This window comes from Cynoglossus semilaevis, unplaced genomic scaffold, assembly GCF_000523025.1.
Source record: "Cynoglossus semilaevis isolate Cse_v1.0 unplaced genomic scaffold, Cse_v1.0 scaffold419, whole genome shotgun sequence".
Taxonomy (NCBI): domain Eukaryota; kingdom Metazoa; phylum Chordata; class Actinopteri; order Pleuronectiformes; family Cynoglossidae; genus Cynoglossus; species Cynoglossus semilaevis.
This window is the reverse complement of record NW_007585113.1, coordinates 433,581-452,690: the sequence shown is the minus strand read 5'-3', so window position 1 is coordinate 452,690 and position 19,110 is coordinate 433,581. Positions and strand designations below refer to the sequence as shown.

General features: G+C 41.9%; 1 protein-coding gene across 1 annotated transcript in view; it reads right to left on the bottom strand.

The window, feature by feature from the left end:
• Positions 1–109: 109 nt before the first annotated feature.
• Positions 110–19,110, bottom strand: part of cdc42bpab (CDC42 binding protein kinase alpha (DMPK-like) b) — a gene marked incomplete at both ends in the record, with an annotated part of 21,501 nt that continues 2,500 nt past the window's right edge. The window contains 32 exons of the mRNA XM_025053606.1: positions 110–267; positions 418–502; positions 684–781; positions 951–1,290; positions 1,381–1,634; positions 1,760–1,822; positions 1,910–2,129; positions 2,302–2,383; positions 2,516–2,655; positions 2,743–2,879; positions 3,047–3,152; positions 3,248–3,331; positions 3,639–3,758; positions 4,271–4,309; positions 5,778–5,854; positions 6,084–6,175; positions 6,255–6,403; positions 6,559–6,664; positions 7,653–7,777; positions 8,717–8,822; positions 9,956–10,203; positions 10,581–10,691; positions 10,922–11,042; positions 11,210–11,331; positions 11,453–11,586; positions 11,731–11,853; positions 11,974–12,152; positions 12,918–12,997; positions 13,107–13,216; positions 13,391–13,529; positions 13,628–13,828; positions 14,357–14,450. Coding sequence (XP_024909374.1) covers positions 110–267; positions 418–502; positions 684–781; positions 951–1,290; positions 1,381–1,634; positions 1,760–1,822; positions 1,910–2,129; positions 2,302–2,383; positions 2,516–2,655; positions 2,743–2,879; positions 3,047–3,152; positions 3,248–3,331; positions 3,639–3,758; positions 4,271–4,309; positions 5,778–5,854; positions 6,084–6,175; positions 6,255–6,403; positions 6,559–6,664; positions 7,653–7,777; positions 8,717–8,822; positions 9,956–10,203; positions 10,581–10,691; positions 10,922–11,042; positions 11,210–11,331; positions 11,453–11,586; positions 11,731–11,853; positions 11,974–12,152; positions 12,918–12,997; positions 13,107–13,216; positions 13,391–13,529; positions 13,628–13,828; positions 14,357–14,450 — 4,243 coding nt within the window. The remainder of the gene's footprint in view (positions 268–417; positions 503–683; positions 782–950; positions 1,291–1,380; positions 1,635–1,759; positions 1,823–1,909; positions 2,130–2,301; positions 2,384–2,515; positions 2,656–2,742; positions 2,880–3,046; positions 3,153–3,247; positions 3,332–3,638; positions 3,759–4,270; positions 4,310–5,777; positions 5,855–6,083; positions 6,176–6,254; positions 6,404–6,558; positions 6,665–7,652; positions 7,778–8,716; positions 8,823–9,955; positions 10,204–10,580; positions 10,692–10,921; positions 11,043–11,209; positions 11,332–11,452; positions 11,587–11,730; positions 11,854–11,973; positions 12,153–12,917; positions 12,998–13,106; positions 13,217–13,390; positions 13,530–13,627; positions 13,829–14,356; positions 14,451–19,110) is intronic.

Sequence of the window (19,110 nt, the reverse complement as noted above, 5' to 3'; positions counted from 1 at the left end):
ACATATATATATATACATATATATATACACATATATATACATATATATATATACACATATATATATACATATATACACACATATATATATATATAAATGTGTATAAAAGACTAATGAGCTTCCTGCTGCTGTCGGTAAAGTACCTCCTCTGCTGAAGTCGCTCTTCCTCTGGCACCCTGAAGGAGAAGCGTCTCTTATTGTTCATGCTGCGCACCATCTGTTTCCTGCTGTTGTCAGACGTCTCTGGGACAACCAGCTCGTCACCCTCTGGAAGAAGACAACAAAGTCTCACACGTGTTTACATAAGTGGCGACAAAGCACTCGTGAGCTACACCGGTGTTTGGAGTATCGTGTCAAACTATAAGCTCGGCTATAAAACACAGCCAAACACTGTGAACATCATTTCAGAGTTCATACCAGCCATCTTGTTTCTGAAGTAGATGAGGCGAACTGTCTCCTGCCCCAGCAGGTTCAGAGAGCCGTCGACATTCAGAGGCCGAACCTGAGAAATGTGTCATCAGTAAGATTAAAAAAAAAAAAAAATCTTCTATTCAAAGGTAAGTTGATCTAATGTGGAGACAACATAGAATAAACTCAAAAACAAATGAGACATAATAATTATACAACCACAAGACGGGTGCAACACAATTTCGAGCCACCAGGTGGAGCCAAAGACGCCTGACCTTTTTAAGAGGGATGGTCTGAATCCACTCCATGTTGTTGACGTCAAACACGTCGACGGCGTTCTCGCTGTACACTGACAGGTAGGGGGCGTTGTAGCCTGGACATAAAGAAACAACCATGTATTACTGTGTTGTTGCAATATTCATCGCGTTGTAGCCTGGACATAAAGAAACAATCAATATATATGTTGCAGTCTTTAATTAATTGATTTTAACCATTATAACACCACTCAAACAAACAAATAAACAAACAAATAATGTACTCACAGGCGGCGTTGGGCAAGGCCGGCCACATGAGCTCCTGCTGCCGCGACCTGCGACCCTGAGAATCCACATACACGCCGATGGAGCTGAAGCACAGCAGCAACTCTTTACTGGAAATTTCCACGGCGCACAGCGCGTCCAGGTTCTGCTGCGGGATGAACGCCAGGGTGTGGTCCTCAGGATGGAGCAGGCTGACGGGTGACATGTCTCCGTGGATACTGTAGCGGGTGAAGCCCGACTGATAGCCCACATAAAGGCGCTCGCTGAGCAGACCCATCCACTGGACGTTGGCTGGGGCCTGCAGCTCTCTCATCCGACGGTTGCGGGCCTTACTTTTATTCACCTGTAAATACATTTAAACCCAAATGTTAAGACAAAACGCGAGACAACCACCACTAAGAGAGGCGGTCCCTGTGTTTGTGAGTCTCCTGACCTCATAACATATGATCTGTCTCTTCATGGCCACACACAGGCAGGTGAAAGAGCCGTTGCGGACGGAGCCGGACACAATCGTCTGGCAGCCTTTCGTGTCGCCCAGCTTGTACGAGTCCAGCTCTCTGCCATCCAGGGCCTGTGTCGGAATGAGACGGACGTGGCGGTTTCGGCCAGAGATGACGGCCAGCAGCTGTTCCTGCGGGATCAGGTCGATCTGGTGCACCTTCTTGTTGTCTCCGACGCGGATTATTTCTGAGGAAGTGTGCGTGAAAAGACGCATGTTGACCACCGGTAGTAACGTTAAGAAAAAAAACGAACACCGGTAGTAACGTTAAAAAAAAATAAAAAAAACAAACGTGATTTTAAGTGATTCTTACCATCTTTGGTGACGTGAATGACAAAAAGACCTTCCTCGTTCCCCAGGGCGACACGCTCATGATCTGAAGGCAGATGAGAAACAAAAAAGCTAATTTTGTGGCTTTCTTCCATATGTCTAGGTCATCTATGATTTTTTCTTCTTTACACACCTATGATTGCAGCAGACTGCGTTGTCTTGATGAGCGGCAGCGTGCTGTCGTAAGCCTCCTTGGGGATGTAGACAAATCGCTCCTTGAGCTTGTTCTTCTTGAGGATGCGGTGGAGCTCATTGAGGAGGCCCACCCATTTGTTCCTCTCCTGGTCGCTATCAGCCAGGATTAAAATGGAAGGCTTGTGGCTGCTGGAGGGGGAGAGCTGTGACGCTGTCACCTGAAGACGATCAAGAAGAGTCATGTTAGAGTTCCAAGTCATGTTAGATTTCCATGTTTTTTTTGGTTTTTTTTTTTTGCTCCATTGCACTGAATCTCATTTACAAATTTTTTTTTTTGCTCCATTGCACTGGATCTCATTTACAAATTTTTTATGCTTTATTTGAACTTACTCTAAATATGCAAGGGATGTCTTTGCGGCTAGCGTGGATAACATCTGAGGCCAGGACTGAACTGACTGAGAATTCTTCATCCCTGGAAAACAAGACAAGTAGTTTTGAAGTGATGCTACAGTTTGTATTGGTTTATTATTGAGTCGAGCCTTTTGGAACAAACAGACAAGGACAAATTGATGTGTAGTAAAAGTAAAAGCAGTAGCGTTTTCACCTCATGTCTATGACTTGGCTGACCACCACACTCGGTTGCGTTGCTTTTCCTTCTCCCAGTTCGTAGAGAAACAGTTTGAAGTCGCACACCACGGCCATTGCTCTCTGCCAGCCCTTCTTCACCCCGGTGGGTTTGGGCACCTGAAACAGAAACACAGCTAAAAGTCAGAAATAAACCAAAAACAGGTTGGTTTCTTTTTTTCATGCCAATTCATTATTTTCACCCACCCTGACGTGCCCTTCATACGCAGTACCGATGCCTCTCTGAGGGTCAATACCCAGTGGCCCCTTGGTCTGGTCCTGGGGCACGGGACACACAGCAGGAGCCTTGTCTGCACACGTTACGTGGCAGGAGAAGTTACACACTGTACAAACAGACGGAGAGAAACACGTCAGGTTGGACTGAGGACTCCTTTGTGTTCACATTAATTCAAAACAAAACATTTCCTAATGAGGCCTAATGCTTTCCAGCCTGATTTAGACAATGAGAAAAAAAAAAAATATCCTGTTTTATGTATTCACTGAACCTTACCTTCACAGGTGCAGCCCTGACGTATGAGTCCCACCATGAGGGAAGTGCACTGGTTACACTTGGTGGGGGTGTTGAAGGACTTCACCACGAATTGATGTGCTTTGGGCTACGGAGCGAAAACAATGCGATTTATTTAACATGACACACAGTGGGAAAAAAATGATCAATGCTGAAGTGTGAAACCAAACAATTGCGTCCAACCTTTGGTGAGGAGCGGCCAATACTGCCGTGACCTCCTGAGCGCATGGTGGGAGTCTGGATTGTACGAGGAGGATGGTCTATCAACTGGAGGAGAGGGCGGAGAAAAATATCGTTAGAAGAATAATTTTTTTGAACATGGACATCCTAGATCATTGTTTCCCCAAAGACTGGGTCGCAACCCTTAGGTGGGCCACAAGATTTTTTTTCTGGGTCGTCTCGCATCATGTTTCCCAGGAGTTTATGAATAATGACTATTGACTTGGGTCACGAAGGTTTGTGATTTTTAAAATATGCCTCCCCAGAAAAAAAAAACTAAATGCTAACAAAATGCTAAATGCTAACAAAATGTTAAATCTAACTGATTCAACAACAGAATCCAAAGTTTTCTGACCTCTATGGGCTCCATGTCACTGGCCATGGAGGGTGAACGTGAACGGGATTTAAGGAGAGACTTGGGGTCGTCTTCTCGTGAAGGAGTGTTGGAGGGGGTAAAGTTATCCATAGAGTCCACCTGAGAGGCAAGAGAATGATGAGAAATGGGGATAAATCCAAAAGTTTGGGTCACGAAAGTCTGAAATGGAGAGAGAGAGACACACACAGAGAGAGAGACAGAGACAGATATATAAAACCAGAGAGTAAGATGGAAACCAAGAGGTGAACAAGAAGTCAAGAAGCAACAGCCGTGGCAAAAGAGAAAGAGTAAGCTTTAAATTAAAACGAATAAAAAGGCTCAGATATATATTGTAAAAAAAAAAAAAAAAAGAACCATACACCAAGTCGTACACCATGCAAATCAGCACAACAGACAGACACCAGCACACGGTGAGCAGCAGCAGCCATACAAAAGCCAAACAAAATGAGCTTGAAAAAATAAATAAATAAAACCCAACGATTGCAGCAGCAGCAACAATAAATACACACAACAATAAGCACACTGAAAATATTAAAAAAAAAAAAAAAAAAGGAAACACTCAGGGATGCTCTCAATGACAGCATTCACATCTGCGCAGTGATGGTGCTTACACGTCTGCCTTTGCTAGCTGGGCCAACGGATGGCGAGCGCTTCAGTGGCAGGAGAAGAGGCAGAAAGTGGCAGAGACAGAGAGAGACGAGTGAATTATCAGAAAGTCTGAGTAACAGCGCTGAAACACATGTAATCAGACTCAGAGAGAAAACATGAAAACATGAAAACATTGCGGGGGAAAATAAGAGTGTGTGCTACTTTGATGTGCAAACCCAATATTCAGTTGGTATATTTTACAAATGTGATTCCTGAGACATGTAGAGGAAAATTTAAATTTACCTTGTACTCTACTCTTCTGAACTGTTAAGGAACTAATAATATTCATAGTTTCAGTTCAAGGATGTGGGATATTTCGAATGCCGCATCCTTTTTTTAACCAAAAAAAAAGGAATCAAGGTGGCACCTGATGACACAAAATTGTTTCATTTTCTTTTGGTCAAATGTTGTCTTTAACTGACTTTAAATGTGTAACTAAATTTATCTTTTATTTATTATACAACAATATTGAATATATTCAACATATTTATTTATGTGTTTGTGTTTGTTCACCAACATACCCACCTTTTCATCCTTGGCTTTTCGTTCACGTGTTTACAGTATTTACAGCACATACGGACAATTTAAGGTATTTTCATACTACCATTTTTTTTTAAAACTGTCACTTTATGAAACACCCAAAATGAAATTGCTGTTGGTTGGGACTACACCAGGGTTAACTAAGGGCAGATGCTAAAGAGACAGAATGGATTCAGATTGTTACGGGTAGAATGGTTATGAAGTACAGGGAGTATTTCAGTACTCTTTGTGACAGGGGAACCAGAAGTATAAACACAGGGATGCTAACAATGCTAACAATGTGTTCTGGGGTTCATTCGGGAGATAAGGTCAAGCAGTGCAGGATCTGTACACAGCAAAAAAAGCAAAATAAAAGTGAGGGGAGTGTGTATTTAATGGAAACAAACGTCTTTTTTTTTTGCAGTGGTTTCACTCTCGTAGTTCTACTGACGCACAGACAACATACTACAAAATACACTTTCTTTCACATCTACACACTCTACATACAAACTGTGCGTTCCTATTGAACATACGCTATAGTGTGTGCCTACGACATACAGGACCTAGCACCTTTCACAGCTATCTACAGGTGCATATATAAATATATATATATATAAATATATATATATACAAATATATATACACACACACACTGAGTTCCACCTATTCAACGTGAACTTACGTCTTCCCAAAACTCAATTAAAGAGGATGAGGATGAGGAATAAGAGTCCTGATGAAGCAGAGGGTGAAGCAAAGAAAGAGCCAAAAAATATATAAAGATCTTGAGAAAATTATGAGAACAAAAAGCAATCGAGGCATAGGAGAAAATTATGGATACAACTCAAGGTTTCATGGGGTTGTGAGTTGAATGTTATTTATGATTTTTTACATTTAATTTAATTTTAATTTAAATAACGCCCTCGTTCGGGCTTTTCTTTCTCAAATACTTACATCGAAATTGTCGAGCGCTGACGTCGGGGCATTGAGAAAAGCCAGGAAGGAATTCTGGGAATCCTGGTGCTTGAAACCTTAAGACAAAGAACAATATAGCGATCACGGTCAAGAATGTGATGTTAAAATATTAAAGGTTTTTTTTTTTTTTTTTTAAATCAGTCACATGACTCTCTCTAAGACAGAGCACATGATTTATCAGTCACTCAATAATAATCCCTGTGTTTTATTAAATATATAGATTAATATTAAATTTGAGCTTTAATAATTAAAACCAAAAAGATGAAAATCAGTCCAAATATTTACCCCTTCGTAGTCGGAGCTCCTCCGTCTCCTTTTTCAGACGATCAATCTCAGCCAAAAGCTCCTGGTTTTTAGTCTCGACCTCCTGCAATTTGCTGGCGAATCGGAGACGATAATTGCATCAGAGAACTGACCCAAAAATAAGCGTAATGAATTATTGTGACGTGTCCGTACCACTCGGTTGAGATGCTGTTGGCCTTGACCTTATTCAGCTCGTCCTGGATGCCCTGCTTAGCTCTGATCTCCGCATCCAAGGCTGACTGCAGCTCCAAACGGGCCGACATGTCCAACTTGGCGAAGCGCCGCATCTTCCACGGCATGTCCTAGAAAAAGAAAAAGCACTCGTTTAAAGTGAAGGGAAAAAAAAAACTTTAGTTTTCTTTAAGAACAATACTGTCTTTTTTTGTTGTTGTTTTTTTTCTCTGACTCAGCAGCTTCTGCTGCATTGATAAAGTTGCCTTTTTTTTTTTTTTTTTACCGTGGCTCTGGTGCCCAAGCTGGTGTTTCTCAGTCCCTCCAGCTCCTCTGTCATCTTAGTGGCCAGCGCCTGCAGATATCCACGAGCGTCCTTCTCATCACTCACCCTGAGTAGGACAAAAAAAAAAACCCTACATGAGCAGAACTCACACAAGTCTGGGTTTACTGACAGATAATAATAAAAAAAAAGCATAACGATTAGCGGTGGGTATTACGATCAGCTAATTTAAGTGTCATGTTGCGTAATAAGCACTCCTCCTGAGGTAGACAACACTAACTTGCAGGGAAATAAGTATATATTTGTTAAATCTAAGCAAATATCGCATGTTAGCGCCTTAAGGGAATTGACCAAAGAACTACACCTTTTACCTACACAGTATTGTTTGCTTACAGACATAGACGCTCACAAAAACATACAGTTACGAACACCATTTCATTAGTCCTGGGTGGTTTTATCTACTAACTTTAACATATTCTGCCTATCAAATGCTCAGAAAAATCATTACGGGGGTCAAAAGGTTCACATAGTACTGCTGGTTATTTTTAAATCAATGATGGAATTCGCATACCATCCATTCACATTCCTATTTTCTAGTTCATGCCGTCTATTGTAGTAGAATCATATTTCCACGAGGGGGCACTATTTGTCATTACATCCTTTTTTTTTTTTAGGCATATTCTAGTCTGGGTTTGCATGTATGCATGTTGTGTGTTTGTATGTGTGTGTTTATGTGTGTGTGTGTGTGTGTGGTATGCATGGTATGTGGGGAGTGCAGGCTCGTCCAACAGAGGGAGGCCGAGCAGCTGGTGAGGTGTCAGCTGCTGAGGGAGGTGATCTGAGAGGAAGGGAGGGTCGACAAACTCTTAGATCTCCAGAGGCATGTGAGAAACGCTGCAGTTACATTCTGTGGAGGGAACCCAATACGCCGCTGTACAACGCAGGGGTATGTGAGAGCGAGTGTGTGCGCGTTCACTTTTAGCTGAGCTGTCCTTCCGGCCGCGGTGTAGTATTAATAAAGACGGAACGGGTTACGCCTTAGAACGCATTTATGATACATGGGAAAGCGGGGTGTGTTTGGTGTATCAGCGTCTCACCATTGGATGATTTCAGTGATTTGGGCTTCCCAGTGAGCGACACTCTCCTTCTTGTCAGCCAGCTCTCTCATCTCGTCCTCCAAATGCCGGTTGGAGCTGCTCACTTTTTCAAACATGTTCGTCAACTGGGGGGAAAAAAAACAGCAATAAAGAAAATAATTTAAACATAAATAAAGAGAAAACGTCATTTGAATTCATACATGCATAGAAAATGAGTTCTATACACTGAAAAAAAAAAAACAAGTTAAATGGTCTGGTAGAACGCCCCCTGGTGGCTGAAGAAAAATCCATAGAAAAGCTGCATATTTGTATAAGCCCGTTCAAAGCGTGGGGGAAAAAAAGGTAGCGGCTTATAGTCCGGAAAATACGGTAAAAATAAATACAAATTTCCAGGCTAAATCCATTAATGGACCATTTTCAGCAAAAATGAGGACAAAGACTGTCCTCCGGAAAATCGTTTTTTTTTAATGATAAAACAACACATAAAATAAATTCGTCCCTTCCAGTGGAAACCACATGCAGAAAATCGTTTTTTTTTAATGATAAAAACACCACTTCAACACATTAAATAAATCCGTCCCTTCCAGTGGAAACCACATGGATATTCTTTACATTTCATCACGTTTTCTTCAGACATGGATCTTTAAAAACAACTTTCCCATTTTATTCCATACGTCAGAACATCTTTCACCTCCGAGACACTGTTTAAGTTGGAAGCTCAGCTACTACATTTCCAAAGGTCCGTAAAGTAACCCAGGGAGTTGTTCCATCCGACCGAGTACGAGGATACGGGGTGTTTTAACAAGGGACACCAAACAGTGATGTCTTTGGCTTCGCACAAAGTGGAGCAGAGACAGGAATGCGATTAAAGAGTTTGGACCGACTGTAAAAAGTCTCCGGTTACGGAATTCTGATTTCTGCATGAGCATGTAGAAGTTGACGTTGACGTTGAACTAAGACTCAGTCAGCGGGATTATTGAACAGTGAAGTAATAGAATAAAAAAGCTGACTGGGGGAAGTTTGTTTTTCGGGATGTGTATGCGGCACACGAACGGATAACGTACCTTGTCCAGTTCAGTGGACAGCTTCTTATTTTCCTCAGTGAGCAGGATCTTCTCTCTCTCGTACTTCTGCTTGTACTCCGTCTCGAACTCTTCCCGTTCGCTTTGGCTGCGGGAAAACACACATTTGCATACATTTTGTAACAGCGACCCCCTTTTTTTTTTTTTAAATACAGAAACGCCAACCTAATCTTTCTGCGGTCAGATTCGTTCAAAGACTTCGTGGTTTCGGGGCTGTTTTCTTGCCTTGACGAGAGGAGCCGCTCGAGATTAATGTTTCAGCACAAGGGGTTCAGAGCAAAGTCCTTCCAAACGTATCACATATACAATCACTACTCACCAATGTTCCAGTCAGCCTCCCTTATAAAAACCCTGACTGTCCTTCTACCTTCTGTGTGGGGATCAGGCTCCATTTTCCACATTTTCTTAGGAATCTAAATCTAAGGCTTAGTGCCGATAGCGGTCTCTCGTTATTGAACTCAAACGCATTAATGCCGTTACGATTTGATACGGCTGTCTGTTTGAAATTATCTAGAGAGTAGTGAGAATGAAACGTTGAAAACATAAACAAGGAGGTTGGGATGGTGGCTAAGAAAACAGCAGGATGGCTACTGGCTAACTGACATAACAATCGTACTGTTAGGACTTGTTTGTTTTTTGACGATACATACTCAAAAAGATGAGCTCGGTGGGGAAAAACTAAAGTAAGGATGTCTGTTTGGTAGCATTATTGTGTAAGGAATTCTGCGGCGAAGCTACAATAACTGGTAAGATTTAACAGCCACTCAAAGTTACTACGTCAGACAACAGGAAAACATTGTAATTACCTCACGAATTCTTCACTGAAAACGACAAAGAAAAAAAAAACTATTCAGACATGCACTGAAAACGACAAAGAAAAAAAAAAACTATTCAGACATATATTGTCCAGTTTCAATACATATATATATACACACATATACATACATATATGTATATATATGTGTATGTATGTATACACATATATGTATATATATGTGTGTGTATATATATGTATATGAATGTATATGTGTATATACATATATGTATATACATACATACACATATATACATATATGTATATACACATATACATACATATACATATATATACATATATGTGTATACATACATACACATATATATACACACACATTTATATATATGATACGACATCAACCAAAAAGAGTAAAAACACATGAAATGAAAAGACGGGTGAAATACCTCTCGCGTCGGGTCTTGTCCAGCTTGTCCTTCAGCATCAGGACTTCTTTCTGCAGAGTGAGATGTTGGCTCTCGGCGTCCCTCAGCTCCTTGCGCAGGGCCTTCATGTCAGTGCTGTGCTGCGCCTCCCGACGAGCCAGTTCCTCCTCGAACAGAACCGTTTTCTTCTCCAGGTCCCCGCGCAGACGTCCAACTTCCTGGGCTTGGTCGGCCGAGGCAGGACCGGTAGACGGGCCCGTCTGCTTCACCTGTGTGGTGGGGAAACAAGATGGCGACAGACTCTTGATTCCTTCTCCAAACCTTGGCGACATTCTGTGGCTAAGATGTTTTCATTACGCGTCCTCCTTTTCCAGGTTGACCTACAAAAGTCTCTCTCACTCACAGATTTTCTCCTTCTGCTGTAGGAGCACCGACAAGTCTACAAAGAAGTGATTTTGCTTTCGCGATAATCCTTAAACGTGTCAGCTTAAACGTTAAAGCCATAACAATAACAGTGATTTATTTCAATCTGTTCAAATAATGCGCCATAACTCATTACACGGCGGTAGCCGCGAAGACAGTTATTTGACAGAAACTCCAAAGGATAACAAGCGCATGTACAGCTGTGCGTGTTAAAAATATTTACCTTAAGTCCTTCCAACTCCTCTTCCAGCTGTCGGCTGTACTGCTCATTGCGTTCTCTAAGTTTTCTCTCTTTCTGGGCCTCCGCTGCCTGCTCCTCCGCCTGAGCCTCCATCTGACGGGGAGCATACACACAAAACTAGGTGAAATGAATGCATCAACGCAAAAACACAGAAACTCTAACCCATTAAAAAAACGAAAGAATTACACCGAATTATTTACCGTTAGTTGGCACAGACTCTAACCTACTGAGATCTACAGACAAGTACTAGAAGTGGAGGTGTGCACCAACCAGTGAATGGAGACAGAACAAGGTGTGCTAGCAACCACTGGGAACTACTCTACCTCCTTCTTGGCCCTCTCGGCCTTCCGCACCTCAAGGCGGAGAGCTTCGACCTTTTGACTGTGGTTCTCAGTCTCCTCCTCCTTATCTCGCAACTGACGGGACAGGCGCTGCTTCGCTGACCTGCATTGACAGTTAAAACATAAATAGGAGTTAATATCTCCAAAAAAAAGAAAAGTAAAAAGAAACGTTGATGTACAGTTAAATAGGAGTTAATATCTCCAAAAAAAGAAAAGAAAAGTAAACCGTTAATGAGAAACGTTGATGTACAGCGCACGCTTTAGTTTTACCTGAGTTCTGTGAGTCTCTCATTGAGCTCAGAAAACTCATGCATGGCCAGTTTCCTCTGACTGTGAGCGTCCTTCAGCTCTTTAGACTGAGATTTTAGTCTCTCGTTGGTGTCCGCGAGGTCCTGATCAACACAGAGACAGTGGAGATAAAAATGTTAAAAATGATGATGTGATTTTAAATTGATCTGATTTTAAATCCATTAATGTATAGATTGATTAAAGAGAGTAAATTTTTTTTTCTACCTTATGGAGATCGTCTCTTTCCTGTGTTATGCTCTTCATTTGTTTCTCCAGAGATTTCACGTACTTGGAGGAGTCCTCCAGGTCTCTGCGGGCTAATGTCACATCCTCCAGCTGCTTCTCCAGTTGCCCGGAGTCTGACCAAAAAAAACAAAAAAAAAAAGCATTTTCATTTTGATGATTTTGCAAAAGTTCAATTTTTTCATGTTTATTACACAATATAATACCGTTAGCATCTACAACATGTTCTTTAACTAAGTGAAAAAAAGAAAAATTCTGACCAGCAATCTGCTTCTTGAGGATGTCGATCTCACTCTTCAGACTCCTGATCTCCACCTCTTTGTTAGAGCTGACGGGACCCTCGCCGGTGGGATGCTGCAGTGCCTGTACCGCCTGTGTCGACTCTGTTAGCAGGCACATTTTTTTTCACGTTTTTATTATAATTTTTCATTTTGAAACTATCATAAGGCCGCGTACAAGATTACGGATTTCTCAGAAGCGGTTCCCAGACTCTTCGGCCTCACCTTGCAGTTTGCGACTCAGCTCTAGTTTCTCCTGCTCCAGACGACGGATTCTCCTCTCATAGGCCTCGGTGGCCAGGCTGTCCTCCAGGCTGCGCTGGACTTCTGAGTCCAACTGGTCTTGGCCCGTCTTGCCCGGCTCGGCCGCAAGCTGTCGCAGGCAACCTCGGTCAGACAGTGTACTGCAAGGGGCGAAAAAAAAAAAGAAAAAACAGATTATTTTGGATTATTATAATTGAGAATAAAGGGAACTAACTGTAAATGGCTGAAGAAATGTATAATTTAGAAGGAAAGGTCTGAAAAGAGTAGGACATTTTTCACCGTTGACTGATAACATGACTCTTTTGTAAAGTGAGCCCGCAAGAAGAATAGGAAATGCCAGAGGAACGGCAAGGGGAGGGGAAACAGGAAGCAGAAGTGGATGACAGAGTGATGGTTCTGGAGATTGAAGGATGTTGAATTGTGGAAGACGGGGGTGGAGGCAGGTTGGAGAAGCAGTGACAAAGACATATAAGGCAGATGTGGGACAAAAGAGACAGAGAGGGAGAAAGAGCGGGGGATACAGAAGGAAAGGACAAACTGAGTGGGGAGGTCGACACTACTGAGCCTTAAAGAGAAAAGAAAAAGCAGCTTGTTACTTTAACACCACTGTAGCGTGGAGACTTCCCAGAAATAAGGTGGTGAATATTTTAGCACAATATCCCACTAACATCTGAAATATTAACAAACTGCATAAGTATATATACATACATATATATACACATATATATACATATATGTATATATACATATATATAAACATATATACATACACATATATATACATACACATATATACACACATATACATGTATATGTATATATATATATATCTACATATATATACATATGTATATATGTATACATATATATATATATATATATGTTAATATAGAACATTTACTTACCATTTACTCGTGTAGGTGAAGCCCAGAAAGGGCAGATGGTGTCCAGAGAAGGCAGTGTGAGAGGGAGGGGGCATTGTTTCCTGAAGAAAAAAAAAAAGACAAAAACAGAAAGAAATATAAATTGATTTCATTTACATTGAATGGATGAGATGACAAACTTCTCTTTATCCTTTAGCAAAAGCCTCTTACCGAGTTCTTCAGACAATCGTCATCTACATCAAAGTTGGAGGTATCTGTAGGACTGCTGACTTCTGGGATGTACGGGGCCTCGCACATGCGGATGTTGTCCCAGTCAATGCCTGGAAACGATAGAGGTAAAAGGTTATTTCTGTATTGTGTTGGTATTGAGACTGTAAATAAAAAATATTCATCAGTGAGATTTACTTTAGCTAAAAACTCGATCAAACTCAGTAAGAGCATCACAATGTTCCACAGAAAATTCCAAAACAGAAACATGCCCTGAAAAACCGTACCACTGAAAAACGGATGCTGCTTGAAGTCTTCGATCCCATTCTGACCCAGCCGGTGTTCGCGACTGCAAATAAGCCGGCGAATCAGATCCTTCGCGTCTTCTGACACGTCTGATATCTGCTGCGGGAACTGGAATCTCTCCTATGTAAACAAAATCCGTACAGGATTAATTTTTTTCTTTTTTTTTTTTTATTCATGCCCATTTCATTTGCAAACGCCGCCTCTCCTTGAGCATTCACCTTGTGGTTCATGATTTTCCCATAGGTTTCGACCAGGGACTCTGCATAGAAGGGAGTTTCACCGTACAGCATTTCATACATGCAGACACCCAGGGACCACCAGTCGCACTCAGGCCCATACTTTCCTTTCCCATCCTCCATGGCCTGGAGGATTTCAGGAGAGATGTAGTCTGGGGTGCCCACCGCCACGGAGGACTGGACCTGAAGGGAGTACCGAAAAAGTCAGAAACCGATGTCGCATGTCAGCGGGGAAGAAAAAAAAAAAAAACACACTACAATTTAGGAATTAACATTATAGAGTGGAGTTGAGGACATCGCATTTCCTTTCGAGGACATGCCCAAGTAATTCGCTCCTATGCGACACAAAGCTTAAAATCCAAACATTTTACAATAATTAAGACCATGTTCGAGTAGACTCAGCCTTTTTGCGGTAATAAAACTCTTTGCTTTATTAAAAGCAGGGTTCACTCAGGGACTCTAGGATCACATATTTCATCCTTTTAGGATTCTTTGAATAAAAAAAAAAAAAAAGTTGTTTTTTTTTTCTAGAAGAATTGCCTGAATCATAAACTGCAGACAAAGCCAAACAGCTGAACCACACACACTACTCCTGGGAGACCCCTGGGGGTTGACGAGGAGGTCAGTAAAGCTCTGGTATGTTTGCTTTGGACCAGAGGACGAGGCATCAGCAGCACTGTGGTAAAAAAAAAAACAAAAAAAAAAACGTACCGTCCCGTCCTCCATGAGTTTGAGACAGGAGCCGAAGTCGGCCAGACGGATGTGGCCGTTCATATCCAACAAAATGTTGTCAGGTTTAATGTCCCTAAAAGGAGGCAGGAAGAAAGAAAGAAAGAAAAAATGATGAGAGACGTGAGACATATTTTATATAAAAAAGGATAACTCCTAAGAAGAAGAGAAAAAAAGTTTAGTAAAACGTTCAAAAAAAACGCACGTGCCAGATGTCGTTTTTACAGTGAGATTCAGCATCAGTTATCAGTGACGTGAATTACATAACACAGATATAGATTTAATTCACATGACATTTATCAACAGAACCCTAAATCACCCCCCCCCTAAAAAAAAAAATTCGAAAATCAACTCTACTAGCAGAGTGCGTGTATGCAGTTTCAAAGATTCCACGCAATTCGAAAATCAACTCTACTAGCAGAGTTTCAAAGATTCCACGCGCACACAAAAATGCCCTGTTTGACGAAATATGCAGTGCACAAACACACTCCCACACACAAACCACTTTCCCAAAAAAAAAAAAAAAAAAAAAAAAAAAAAGCAGAGAGCTTGTCCTAAACAGACACACTCCCCAGTTCCGTACAAAATGTGTTTGGGAACAGAGGCCGTCTGGGTGAGAGAGGAGGTGGGCGAGGACGAGGGCTTATTGACAACACATTCCTGTACAGATGTGGTCAAAGTGGCCACTGTGGACTTTTCTTTTCAACCTGAATGTGTTCTACATGATTGCTGCTGGTAAGTTGTTTCTCATGTAGACAAAGATCACGCCTTTGTTCCAGCGTTCGCCTTCTGTTAGCTACTACCAACTGTAACGTTTTCCAAATCCCAAAACCGACAATCGCTTCAGGACCAGTAAACATTTTTTGACAGGGAGAACAAAAATATTTGAGACACAGAAAAAAACGCTTAACTTGCATTGATTCCGTTTTGTTTATTTTATTTTGAAAAATTACCACATTCTCTCCGCTGCTTCTGTCTTTGACTCACACGTGATTAGATGTCAAGACGCTTGTCTCGGTCACATGTCTTACCTACATCCCGCTACCTTCACCTCAGGCCGGTGACACATATTATATTACTTTTAAATTGGAACCCTTAAGCTAGCAAACAACCAAAAAAACAAGTGTCTGTAAGAACGGGAAAAGTGCAGGAGATCGAGTGTCGCTAACAGGTTGTTCACGCTGACCTGCTGTTGCTATTGTTTTACACGGCGCTCCGACTCTGCCTGGTTTAAGCCGCTCGGTAATGACCGGCTCCCACCTGGCGCTTTTTCATTTCGGTGACCTTTGAACTCCAACGGAAACAAATTAAATTAGCCTTTTTGTCACTTGACTGAATTGGCACGACACAGTGAGACCCACCACCCAGGCTAAATATAGCCTCGCCATTTCTGTGTTTTTCCTCCTGAGGGCGGACCACATCGACCTTGATGACTCTTGTCATCCCGCGTGTTTACACTCAAAAACGACACTTTCAGCGCTTTCGCTTCCCAACGAGTGTGTGCCGTAAGAGCGCCCCCTAACGTCTCACATCAAAACCAGACACAAACTAAATCAGTTCTGTTCTGACTCCCACTACTTTAAGAAGCATTCCAGTTACTGATAAATTACGCAGCTCGAAGCAGACAACAACTAATGTGATGATATTGTTCATTGGAAAAACAATATTTTTATTTTATTTTTGCAGCGAAGCCTCGTAAAATTCCAACATTCAACTCCAAACCTATGCTCATTTTTTTTTATTCGATTTTATTTTGGTTCCAAATCACTCAAGTCACTAAGGAAACAGTCTGGAGGCATTTTGGCTAATTCTTTTATATTGGCTTTGTAGTCGCCTTTGATGCATCTGTCTTCGGCTCAAGATTTGCACAAAGCCAGATGTGAAGCCTGTGTCGTTTACCAGTAGTCTTAAAAGTCCTATCTTGTGAACGCTAGCGCGGTGCCAGGCCATTTCTCTGATACAGAGAAACCACCAAGATCAATCATCACAAGTTTGCCATCATTCTTCTCCCAAACCCCTGCTCGTCTCATGAGATTCTACGGTGTTTTTTTTTGGTTTTAAAAAAAGACCTGACTGTTTACTGATGAGTTCCAGGTTGAACATCATCTTCAAAGGCGGATACTGTATATTGTACTATAAATGGAAACCACAAACCCATGTGCACGCATTTTCACAACTGATGTGGAGAAGTAATGAAAAATTGGCAGACGCTGAAACGCACATAAACAGGTGACGTGAAATACACTCAAGGTCAGGCTATATAAAAGATCGTAAAATGTATTTTTTCTGGGGGGGATTAAGACTCCATAGATAGCGATTTAATGGCTGTAAAGGGAAATTTCTCTTGGACGACGAACTAATACGTAGCTTCACCTTTGCTATAACAACCAAAAAAAAAAACAAAAAAAACCTATGCATGAAGTTAGACTGGGCGCAACGGATGGAAAAAATGGTGACGTTTCGATCGAAGTTAGCCTGCGGGAAAAGCACAGCTAACGTAGAAGTCTGAAATCCCTGGGCAAGAGAATGTAACATTTCAGTTAGCATGTACGAGGCCATTTATCAGTTAATAACACAATACTACAAACAAGTACAATTTTCTCATGTACACAACACTGAATGGGGGTCACCGCTAGGCTAAGGCTACTAGTAAAGCTAAATGGGCTACTGTGTCATAGGGCTCTTGTGGTCTTAAGGAGAAGCAGTAATCTCTTCTAAGGCCACTGCATCCATCTGTAAAGGCCATCTGGATACCCCCTGCCCCAGCCCCCTCCACCTATCACCAACATGCACACACTCCCGCAGTGCTGAGATGCTAAACTGAGCGTCAAAAAACGTGGCTAACAACGTTAGTGCTCAATAAAAGTAGAATGAATGAGAGAAGGGAAAGACACAAGCAGACGGAGGAAAAACTGAATGGGAGACGCTCGTTTAGATCACCGGACTGTGAAGGGACACATGGCCGTGATCAATAGAACGCACAAAGGCCTCAGAGCGCACAACAGTAGAACACACTCGGCGGCTCTACGGTAGAAAGACGTCACTCGCCGGAGACGCTAACAGCCTCACGCTCAAATGTCACTGTGGTCACTCTAGACATTTGAGGGCTTGTTCTCGCAACAAATCCCTTCTCTTGCTAGCCACACACAGACAACTGATTCTGTGCACCCCCCCCCCTCACCATCAGACTTCCCTTATCTAGCACTGACGCACGCGCACACACACCCCCATGGCAGGCAGATGTGGTGCTAGGCAGCACAAAGCCTATTGAAACATTTGTCAGACCCCTCCGGGAGGCCACGCAGCCCACTGACCACTGAATAAATGGACACACTCGGCCATATACACACACACAAACGCACAGGGAGTCCCTGTGCGTCTGACTCTAACACATTTAGTCTCCCGCGGGACCCAGAGAAGGGGGGACAGAAGGTTGACCTTAGTGCTCTTTGCTCATCGTTCCTTTCATCTGGGCTCTTTTTAACTTCATCAGTGTCAAGAGGACCTGGATATTAATTTCTTAAAGAGGGCGAAAATGAGCGGAGGTCAACGGCATCGCAACACAAAGACAAGTAGGAGAGGAGAGGATACCGAACTATCACAAAAAAATGTAATCGTGCTTTTTGTCATTCACTTAAGTGATATTAAAAAAATAAAAGAAAACTCAAGATTTGATGTCACACCCTGGGAACAAACGATTCTCCGGACTGTTTTCACACGTTAAAAAAAAACAAACTAAAACGCCAGAAAACGTTTAGGTTTAACATTTAGTTTAAGCGACCCAAAACCGTTTTTTTTTCCAGAAAATGCATTCATTCACCATGTTGTTGTTTGGAGTCTCTGTGCATGCCAGTGCCAATGCATTCTGTTGTGTCTGTGCTTACTGCATCACTCGTGTGTAATTATCCCCGGCTTAACCACATCAGTTTTCCACGGCATGTGAAACATGGTTTCACTTCCAGAGATACATTTTAGCTGGCAATAAACATGTCCCTTTGCATCTCAAAAAAAAAGGAGAAACGCGCTATAAAAAAAAAAAGATCTGTCGAGCAGCCAAAAATTAAGCCACCACAATGAAACAATGCCAGGCCTAATAAGAAGCCTGACAGACACAAGCTGCCAGAAGCAATGTCTCGAGACTGTTTATACAAGTTAGCATTATACGAGTTAGCAAAACAAAAAAAAAAAACTCAATAACAATACAACATTCCATGTTATTTGATTTGGGGAAATTACTCACAAAAAAAAAAATCATACAACATTCCATGTTATTTGATTACGCGAAATTACTCGTATTGTTGACAATAAAAGTGATCAAAATTTTTTCAATCAGTCATATTTTCCGCGCTTAAATATTTGTTAGCCGTTAGTAGAATTATTAATAGGCTTTTGACGACGACCGCATACATGGTAAACAGAAAAAAAAGAAAGATTAATGAGCATTAAGCTTTTCAATTTCACAGTCAACACTGTTGCTTCCCTCAGATGTAGAAATAGAAAACACACACACACACACACACACTATCGCCAAGACAAACACACACCCTTATTACACGTGCACCCAAACACACAATCATCAGACAGACGAGTCAGCGGGACACACCCTCCTCAGGGGACCTGTCTGTCCGACTCCACCCTCTACAAAGCCAGCACTCAAATATCCCACAGTTCAGTGAGAGCGAGGAGGTGTGAGGAGGGAGGGAGAGGGGGGGGGCGGGATGTTCCAATTGGGGGGA